The sequence below is a fragment of the Echinops telfairi genome, unplaced genomic scaffold (assembly GCF_000313985.2).
Source record: "Echinops telfairi isolate 266 unplaced genomic scaffold, ASM31398v2 ScPeMD7_5592;HRSCAF=6446, whole genome shotgun sequence".
Lineage (NCBI taxonomy): Eukaryota > Metazoa > Chordata > Mammalia > Afrosoricida > Tenrecidae > Echinops > Echinops telfairi.
The window spans coordinates 46,070,679-46,081,500 of NW_022109491.1; the positions used below are offsets into that span (position 1 = coordinate 46,070,679).

Genomic DNA, 10,822 nt, shown 5'->3' on the forward strand with positions numbered 1-10,822 from the left:
ATTCTTACTCATATGCTACCTCCTGACATGGTGGCATGTCAACGAGTTCTTTTTGCCACAACAACTCTGTATTCTTTCTGTCTTCTTTCATGCATAATGGAGTCTTTTTTCTAGAATCTTCAATATTGCAGCTTATCACATTTTGACCTAGCTACAATTACAATAATTTCATTCTGCAATGTACTTGCTCTGGTAATCTTTCCCATATCTGGTCCGTATTCAGAGGTGATTCATCGGAAGCTTAATCCCCATGGCGGGACCCTGAAAATGGCTTTGGGGTTTTCACCATCACCTGCAGCCTTTTGCAAATGCAGTGTTCAAAATTTAAGCTCCAATATCAATCCATCCTCAAGATTTGTTTTTTTATTATTTACTTTTTTTTTATCACACATGCTGGTGTGCTTCTTCCATGTGGACTTAGCTGACACCTCATTCACAGGGCTGCTTGTTTTAAGACAAGCCTTTAAGACCCCAGGGCCTATTCTTCATTTAGTTTCTTCACCACACTTTACTACAGCACCCATATCCTCAGTGATTACTTCATGGGTGTAGGCATTGAGCAAGGCCTTGTCATACGAATTAATTGTTCTTAGATGGAGACCATGGTTAAGTACAAGTTCAACATTCATTTGTAAGCTATGATTTATATATGTTCTTGGTTAGTTTTAATGATATCATTATTATTTTATTGAAGGTCATTATAAACTAGCCCTATCGGTATATGGTAGTTCTATTCATATTACCATTAATTTAGTCACTGGTATAGAATTTAAAATAGTGATTTTAAAAAAGTATACATGCATAGGACAGTTTTTAGACCAAAATACATGGATTGTGGGTTTATACAGATTAACAATTTAGGTGAATGTTTACTTACAAGAAGGTTTGAAGATAGAGCAAAACTTTCATGAATGCTCTTTCACAAAGTCAAAAAAAGTAGTACATATATGGTAACCTTGAGTTGCCACTTATTGGGCAACCTTCAGGCAAGAATGTTGAACCTAAGTCCAGTGACTTCCACATCGGTATCCTTGGCATAGTAGTCATCTGCCTCTCTTCGTACTGGGGCATTTCAGCCTTAGGCATATGGGAGTACTTCAGTTTCTTTAGTCTGCTATCTCTGTTTAAGGGGCAGCCAATTTCCTTAGTGGGAGTTCCAAATAGAAAGCTTCTGGTGTGGTCTGTGAAGGCTGCTGTGTGCCTCATACCTCAAAAGGAGAGAGTCTATAGTCCTTGTTGTATATAGCCTGGGTCACCAAGGGTTGAATATAAACTAGGTCAATTAGAAGCATGATACCAGGTTTATTATCCCCTTCATGGTCTATATACTTAACATTGAGCCTTTTCCTCAATGACACACTGCCCCACACCATTTGCACATTGACCAAAGTGTAGTCTCCTTCTCTGGGACAGACATAGTCTCCACTCTGCCACCCTTGACTTGGGTTTCCAGTAAGGTTCGTTAATCAATCTTGCAGGAGTGTCTGTTAATTTGGGGTGCCCTTAGATCAGTGTTATATGGTAGGAACTGATTGGTCTTTTCTCTCTGCTTTATGGAAAACTGACCCAGTTGAGCCTCCCCTGTCAGAGTGACTTCTAAGATGTACACGTAAGGAGGTGGTATATGGGTCGTGATCTCTAAGAAAGTGTACTTCCCTATTGCCTAGAAAAATGGAATAGAGAATTAGATGACCTGAGAACAGGAACTTGCCTTTTGCCTGGGGGTTATTTTTATAGTAGTGGTCTCCTACAATATTTGCCCTTTTGTGATTAGGTAATTTCACTCAGCATAATGGATCCCAGGCCCATTCATCTCATGAAGTATTTCATAACTGCCCCTTGTGTGCTCTACTATATCTGTATATGTATATGTAGCATATATGAATACATATGTAGAAATATCCTCTGTCAAACCTCTATAATCTTTTGTTTCAGATCCGCCTGAACAGCAGGGGACTAATCTACTCTGTGGGCTTGCTCCTGGCCTCTGTGTTTGTCACGGTAAGTTTGCACCTCATTCCTGAGTTAACATGTTCCTCTTCCCCTTGAGATCTTTAGCTGCAACATTTGTGGCTGGGGTGGGGGGTGTGTACCACAAGATGGTCTCCTAGTGATTTGATAGAACCAGACTCCACATGTCCATCTCCTGGTGGATCCAAGTAACCCACTAGGTACCCCTTCTCCTTTTCTGAAAGGAAAGCATGGCTCTGTTTCTTGGTGGGCACAAATCTCAAACAGAGAAGAGATGCTACCTTGTTTTCTACAAGGTTTGTCACAAAAGGATAGATTCCAAATAATCGACTGTACCAGTCTGAAAACAGCTCTACAAATAGAGGGGTTTGACCAACACTCAGAGACTAAAATATGTTTATATATATATTTTTTTAATCAATTTATTGGGGCTCATACAATTCGTCACAATACATAGATCAATTGTGTAAAGCACATCTATACATTTGTTGCCCTCATCATTCCCAAAATTTTCTTGCCTCTTGGGTTCCCGGAATCCGCTCATTTTCCTTTTTTTTTTAATTTTCCCCCCCTCCCCTTCCCTTTCCCCCATGCACCCTTAATAATTTATAAATTATTTTTGTATCTTACATTACACTGTCCGGCGCCTCCCTTCACCCACCCCGCTGCTGCCCGTCCCCCAGAGAGGAGGCCATATGTGGCTCCCTGTGATCCATTCCCCCTTACTACCTCCCCTTTCCCTCCTGATATCGCCCCCTTCACCCCCGGTCCTGAGAGTTTCTTCCGTCCTACATTCCCTGCGCTTCCAATTCCCCTCTGTACCGCTGTGCATCATCTGGTCTAACCAGGTCTGCAAGGCGAAACTGGGGTCCTGGTAGTTGGGGGGAGGAAGCGTTTAAGAACTAGAGGAAGATTGTGAGCTTCATTGTTGCTATACTGTACCCTAAGTGACTCATCTCCCCACTACCCCTCTGCAAGTTATGTCCAGTTGTTTTTATTATTAATAGTGGGCTTCTGTGACATTCCACTATCTTGGCATATATATCCACTCGTACAATGTAATCTTCAACGGACATATCTGGAAGGAAAAAAATTCACATCAACACCATTGTGACCCACATAAAGTAGCCATTAGTATGCAAGTACACTATTATATTTTCACATTAATAAGCACTGAGAAGCAATATTTTTTTCATTTAATTTTCAAGCAACTATTTATTCATTGAATTACACCTGGCATGTTGTTAACATACATGCCAGAGAATGTGACTTCAGAAGGCCATGCAGAAAGAGAGAGGTAATTTACATGATCAGGATATGAGTCAAATGTCTATTTTTCCCAAGAAAATACTGCCAGTGAAAATCTAAAGAACTTGTTCTTTCATAGTTAAGGAGGTTCTTCGGGTCTGGTATAATGTGGTCATAGCCAGGACTGATTGGGCACTCACCCAATGCTGGGGACCATACTAATTGTTTGCACATATATTCCTATGTGTCAGTTGCCACATCACCTTATTATCAGTCACATAATACAGCTAACAACAGAGACCTAGAAAAGTTAAGTAACGCCTCCATATTAGCACCAAGAGTCCATGGAGAAGCAAGTCCTCTGACATCAGAGTCCACACTTGTATCTACTGTGCCGGATCCTCGCTTCTCATGTACTGTGCTACAGTCATAAGATCTACTGGAGACTGAGCTACTGAAAACTGGGTTGTTGAAAGACAGAAGAGAAGTAGGCTTGGAGAAGAAGAGCAATTGCAAGTATGTTGAGTCTCAAGTGCTCATTGACATTCAAGGGGGAGGTCAGCAAAGCCATTGGAAACATTGGAGTTCAAATGAAAGTCCAGTGTGAAGACACCCGAATCTAGATGGTATTTAAACCTGCACAGTTTGATGAGATCACCAAGAGGTGAGTGGTAGACAGAAAAGACAAGAGGCCCAAGATCCCAGTCTTGGAATACTCCAACATTTGTAGGTCAGAATGGTGGGAACAGAGAAGGGGCAACTAGAGACGTGGTGAAAAGCCAGGACAGTGTGGTGGACTAGAAGCCAACTGAAGAAAGGGTGTCAGTGTGGCGGGGGTGGGGGGGAGGAGAGTGTGGGGAGGTGAGTGACCAGCTGTGTGAAATGCTTCTAATGGGGGAGAAGAACTCTGAGTGTTGATCATTAGATTTATAAACACAAAGCCATTGGTGCTCTTATAAGGGTGTTTTCTTGGGGGAGTGATGAAAGTGAAAGGTTGAGTGGAGATGGTTAACGAATGGAAGAGAAATTGGGACAACTGGTACATAAAACTTTCATATTCTCTTGTTGTAAAGGTAGGGAATAGAAATCAAGAGGGGGAAAAAAGTTGTTGAGAACTGCCTGAGACTATTCTTCTAATCAAGGCCATTTGAGAACGAGGGAGTGATCGGAGCGGAGGGCCGGTCTTGTGTGCACTCCACACCTCGGGGACATTATTTGCACGTGAGATGGCTGGTTTGGGGAGACGGTTTGGTTTTCCCAAGCTGAAGACGTACCAAAGTAGAGAAGGCTGCTGTAGTTGCCGAGTTAAACCCTCCAGTTCTCAGCCTGCCGGTAAAAAGACTTCCAGAGCTGTTTGGGGGTGTAGGAAACTCATTCCGGAGACGTCTGCAATGCCTGTGTCATGCTTGTGAAAAGATGGAAGAAGCCGCCGTCGGGATTTTTAAAAAAGGAGGAAAATCCTGTGGTAGCTGTAAGGGCAGGGCCCCATTTAAAGAGTACAATGACGCCAAAGAACAGGAACCCTCTATATGGAAACAAGATCAAAGGCAACCAGATCAATAAGCTGCAGGAGGAACAGAGATGTTCTAAGTCTGGGACTGGTAGTGCCGCCCAAGTGCCTCCCCTCCCAATCGCCTTGCGAGTGTGCTGAGCCAGGATGACTCAGCTCCAGAGGTGGCTTCTGGTGCGAACAGAGCACAGGCTTTCCCTTTTAGCTCCTACATCACCGGAAAAGACAGAAAAATATGTTGTGGCCTTATCTCTAAAAGCCATTTGGGGAAAGTTATCAACATATATTCAAACCCTGTTGCAGCAATTAAAAAGCATCTGTGGAGAAAGCACAGAGGAGCCAACATCAGACCCTAACTCATCTCCGCTCAGGCACAGTGACTGATGCTTATGTAGAAAGGGATACAAAATCAGTCGATATTTTGGAAAGGCACACAGAGTAACCTCCCTATTTTTATTTCAGATACTTGTTAGTCTGCAAAAAAAAACATTATGTATAATGATTTTGAATGGGTTCTTTTTCTCCCCGGTTCCACAAATGGGGAAGCTGGTGTCTAGCTAAAAAATATGTATATAATCTTTAAGGTGAAGCATTTGTCATAGGAAAGTTGAATCCTGCTGTAGAGGGCTGTTTATGTATTTTTTTTGTTTTTGATCCCTGTCTGTTGAGTGAGAGAGGGTGTTTCAGGGGACAGAACGGGGGTTGCTGTGCGATAAACTGTATGTTGTTTCAGTCTTTCTGTATTGGGAAGCAGATGTTATTGCTTGGTGTTGAGTTGGTTCCGAAACAGTGCTTGGGGCATTTTTAAAGATGGCTGTCTGCACTTATTTTCCTCCATGATAACAAATTTGCCATAACTCAGTAATATGAATTTGCCTCTAAAGGTATTTGTTAATAATTTTGAAATATTAAGGTTCTGGTCATTCAAATCTGTACTAAGGAAATATTAAGCAGGATTGACTAAACTCTCCAGGTACAAATACTTTGAAGAAGAAAGCTGAGTAAATATACAGAGAGGTAATTTGTGTACATTGCATCTAGTTTCACCTCTCTATATATACACATTTGAGAAAGATTTTAATTTATCCAAGATGTCTAAGGGTGCCTAAATTGGCTTCAAAGCATTACCACATGAGGGAGAACACATTTTGTTAAAAGACACTAGGCTACCTATAAAATAAAATGTGCACATAGTCAAAGTTGCATAAGATGAAGGTTAATACTTCTTGGGATCACATTCTTTAGAGTGCTTGCTCAGTCTGTAAACCATTGATTTTTGTTTGTGTTACATGACTGGTGATTTCACTGAAAATTTATACAATTTATTTTTAGCTCTGTTTTCCTTCAGTTGGCCTTTGGGAAGGTTTTATCAGGGTAGAGAGGGTGTTTGGCTTGTTTTAGCCTATTAGGATTGGACTTTGTTTCTCCTTCACTCAATATTTAAGGCAAAACTCTAATAAAAGAAAAGAGGTGTATGTCAGTGCTGAGTGGGTTAATTTTTTTGGTTAATAAATCATTTTATGATGATGGCCACATATGTACAACTTTGCTTGATACAATTGATGTATGGATTGTGATACGAGTTGTATGAGCCACCAATAAAATGATTTATATAAAAAAGATTATAATAATAATAATAATTTATAAATTATCAAGGGTTCGTGAGGGAGGGAGAGTGGGGCAGAGAAGGGAAAAACTGAGCTGATACTGAGGGCTCAAGTAGACAGAAAATGCTTTGAAAATGATGATGGCAACAAATGTACAAATGTGCTTGACACAATGTATGTATGTATGTATGTATGTATGTATTGTGATAAGACCTGTATGAGCCCCCAATAAAATTATTTTTTTTAACTATAAAATAAATATTTTTATTGAGGGCTCGTATAGCCCTTATAACAATCCATACATCAATTGAATCAAGTACATTTGTGCATATGTTGCCATCATCATTTCCAAAATATTTTCTCTCTACTTGAGCCCTTGATATCAGCACCTATTCCCACCCCCCTTTGTCCCCACCTTCATGAATCCTTGATAATTTACAAATAATTTTTATTTTAATATTTTACACCATCCACTGCCTCCCTTCACCCACGTTTCTGTTGTTCACCCCCCGGGAGGGAGAGGGCTTGTACGTCTATCATTGTGATCAGTTCTCCTTTTCTCCCCGGACCTCCCCCGCCCCTCATGGTATGGCTACTCTCACTATTGGTCCTGAGGCGTTTATCTGTCCTGGACTCCGTGTGTCGAGAGCTCTGTCTGTATCAGTGTACATGCTCCAGTCTAGCCAGATTTGTAAGATAGAACTGGGGTCATGATAGTGCCAAGGGGGCATTAAAGAACTAGAGAAATATTGTGTTTTGTTGGTGCTATACTGCACCCTGGCTGGCTTGTCCCTTCCTTGTGACCCTTCTGTGAGGGGATGTCCAGTTATCTCCAGATGGGCTTTGGGTCTCCATTCTGATCCCCCTCATTCCCATCCAAATGGTTGTTTGTTTGGGTCTTCTGATGCCTGCTCCTGATCCCATTGACACCTTGTGATCACATGGCTTGGTGTGCTTCTACCGTGTGGGGTTGATTTTTTCTTTTGCCTCTTTTAGGCAAGCTTTGTGAACACTGAGATTTGGAGGAATAAATAAACCATGAACGTGGGTCTCTTCGATTCTAAAGTCATCATTAAAAGCCTCTCTCCTGAATGCAAAGTTCTTTCATTGCCTCTTTTCTAAAAGTTCAGGAAAAAATTATCGTTAGTAAAGACTTCTCATGTTGGCAGCCTCATGGTAACAATATTCAGTGCTTATTTTTAAAGTTGGATTTAAAAAATCATATACACTAAATAGCAGTAAGGAGTGAGGCACTTATTATCAGTTTCCTATAGTTTTATAATCCATAATCTAAACCAAAAGGTTCAGTGTTTCTTCCTCTGGGGAAAAGCCTACAGGCTCCATTCCGCCACATGCAGACTCCACAGCGAGTTGGGTCAGCTCTCCCGCAGCCTTAGATGTGTCTCACAGGAGTCCCCGCCTTATCTTCTTCCCGCTGACTTGTTGGAAATGGTTTGTTTTCTCTTTTTGTAAATTTTGAGAGAGGCTTTGATTCCATAGGAATGTACTGCAGGGTTGGGAGAGAGAGGTGCCAGCCATCCTAGAAGGAGGATGTTGGAATGGTGAGAAAAAGGGGGACCGGTTAGGTGAGTGAGTAAGCCCGTACTTCCAGTCCTTATGGAGCAAAGCAGCACTGGGTGCGAGCAGTTGCAGGCTCAAAGACCAGTGATGGCCATCACTAAGAAGGCGGGCAGAGTCCTGTAGGGGGTGAAGGTGAACTGGCCCTCAGCCCTCCCAGGAACCGGGGCTGACTAGGATTGGAGAGTGGACTGCAGCCAGCAGAGAGAGTGTGTGACTGTGGAAGACTTTGATCCCAAGAAAGTGCTTGGGGAGGAGACCAGGAAGGTGGTTTGAAGGCAGCAGTGTAGAGGAAAAAGAACAACTTTTCTTGCCTCCAGGCTAAGAATGTGGAAGAGAAATATTCACACCTAAGAGGGTTTGGGGGAAGCGATGTCCTCGGGGAGAGCCCAATAAGAATGGAACCAAGAGGCAGTGACCTACAGCCACCGGTGAAGGGGAAGGAACAATGTCAGGTACAGGGGGTGTGAGCCCTGGACTCCAGGGTGGACAGTAGCTGCTGCCCTGTGTATTAATCACATCGTTTTTAATTTTTTTAATTTCCTATCAACCAGTAGCTCTGATTCCTATTCTTCTTGAGATGAGACTGGTTCTGTGGCTTCAGCGAGAATTGTGTACTGCCTAAGATTTATCCTGGGTGGCCCTCCCCCTCAGCTGCCCACAGTATCTGCTGACGCCACCCTCTGTCATTGCAGGTGTTTGGTGTCCACCTGAACAAGTGGCAGCTCGACAAGAAACTTGGAGGCGGATGTCTTTTCCTGTATGGTGTGTTCCTGTGCTTCTCCATCATGACCGAGTTCAACGTGTTCACCTTTGTGAACTTGCCCATGTGCAAGGGGCAATGATCTGCCAGCAGCCTGCCTAGACCCGGCTCCTTCTGTGCAATAGGAGACCCAGCCACCCTGAGTCCCATGGCCTGGGCTGGGCATCAGTCAGGCTCTCCTCACGGTTCATTCGCCTTGACTCCTGTCTGGGGAACAGTGGCCCCCTGCCTCGTCCCTCGCTCCTCTGATGCCTCAGGTCCTACATCCCACCAACTCCCTCACCCTTCCCTCGTGCCTCTTCTGTGTCAAGACTTCCAACATCCATGTGACTTCAATCTCCCTTTTTAAACAGTGACTGAGATTTTAGAAAAACCGGCTGCTAACTGGCCCAAGCCAGGCAAAACTTGTTCCCAATCCTCTTCCTTTTTTTTAATTAAGTTATTTGACAGAAGACTAATCTAATTTATGACCTGAGACTGTTGAAGAAGTAGAGAGGAGCGGGGTGCATTGACTGTGAGGGAGTTTTATGATTTAGTTTTGTTTTGTGGTGATTTCTTCGGTGACTGGGTTTGGGGTTTGCTCTGTCTGAGGGGTCTCCCCCCCCACACCTTTTCCCTTTCCTCCCAGAGATCGAGAGCTTTTTATATCATCTTTTTCACTGGGCTCTAGATTAGTTGATTATCCCAAAACTGCCCTGTAGTGTCTCCTGGGATTGGTACTAGCCACACTGGAATATGCCTGGACTTAGCGCTCATTGAAGGAACAGCTAGGCAACCTGCCCAGGAAAGAATGTGTGAGTTCTTATACCTAAGGATTCCCAAAGGCCTGTGGGAGTTACCTAGAGGGGTGCAAGATGTTAAAGGATAAAGATAGCTTCCCACATGCCCCGATAAGCACCACTTCTCCCTCGTCCTTTCTAGTTGTTCAAGCAATAGCTGTAGTCTGCCCAAGGCCTCGGAGGAGGTGGCCTGATTAAACTATCCACCCCGAGCCACCAGGCCATCAACACAGGAGCTTTCCAACTGAGTTCTTCAGATGGGCTTTTCGTTTCTTGTTTTTTCGCTTGGCCCTTGGGGTTCAAAGGGCAACCCACAGGCCGCCACTGCTTTCTGTGAAGGAGTTTATAGACACTGGTTTCTCGGAGGGGAAGAAGCGCACTTTGCACAGGCATTCTTGATACAGTCCCAACTGGCCACTTCGTATTGAATACACTGGACCCTGAAGTCTGGCTCTTGGCCAAATGCCCTTCCTTATAGGGGACCACTGCCAAGCTGACCTGGCTTCACCCTTTCCCTCCTGGAAGGATGGCAAAGGAAAGAGAAGACCAGAAAACTGACACCTTTGAAGCCACAAAATGTGTTAAACACAAACTTGCTAAAAGGCAGAAGTTATTGTGAACATTTTTGCCAATCACCACTCCATAGTCCTGCTAGATTCTGTGTGATGCTGAATTAATATGCATAATAATTCCACAAATTGAGATATACCCATGCTTGTTCTACTGTATTTATTGGAAATGTGGATTCTTGCCCGTTCTGACCCTCAATATTTACTTTTGAACACTGATCACTCCTCATTTATCGGTATGGTTTTTTCCCCTATCCCTTGTACACTTTCTGGTATGAGTTGTAAAAGCAATATGCTACAAATTGGTTGAATGCTTCTGTCTACGGCATAAACTGAGACCAACGTTAGCCCATGGGACGCCCACCCAACAGAAGGACCAGAGAGGAAATCGCCAATTTGGTCTTTCAGAGCCACAGCACACTTACTGACTCTGTTGCACATTTTGCACTGGTTTATGGCAATTGTTTTCTTTGGATGGATAGTGTAAAATAAACTTCTCTGGTATGTATTCTTTCTTGAGCAAGCACATTCCTGTCTCTCTTGGGATGTTGCTTGTCTTAAATTGAGGATTACACCCGGGAAGTGAATTAATTGTACCTTTGTTATATAGACTAGTATTACTATGTTTACTATTTCTGGGTTGCCTCACCTAGAAAGTTGGCAATTTGCTTGGCAAAGTACAAGTGTGAAGTAGCAAATGGTGGGACCTTTGTCACTCTTCAAGGAACTGAAAACCTGTTGTCCTATAGAAAACGTGACTTTCTGTTAAGAATCCTTATAGCTGTCCATCTGTGGCA

The 10,822-nt window shown here is 43.1% G+C and overlaps 1 protein-coding gene across 1 annotated transcript in view; it reads left to right on the forward strand.

Annotated features, from left to right (window-relative positions):
- The window catches only part of SLC24A3 (solute carrier family 24 member 3), a 422,380-nt gene extending 411,844 nt beyond the window's left edge, over positions 1 to 10,536 (forward strand). The window contains exons 15-16 of the mRNA XM_045295261.1: positions 1,936 to 2,001; positions 8,610 to 10,536. Of these exons, the coding sequence (XP_045151196.1) occupies positions 1,936 to 2,001; positions 8,610 to 8,759 (216 nt within the window). The 3' untranslated portion in view covers positions 8,760 to 10,536. The remainder of the gene's footprint in view (positions 1 to 1,935; positions 2,002 to 8,609) is intronic.
- Positions 10,537 to 10,822: the final 286 nt, after the last annotated feature.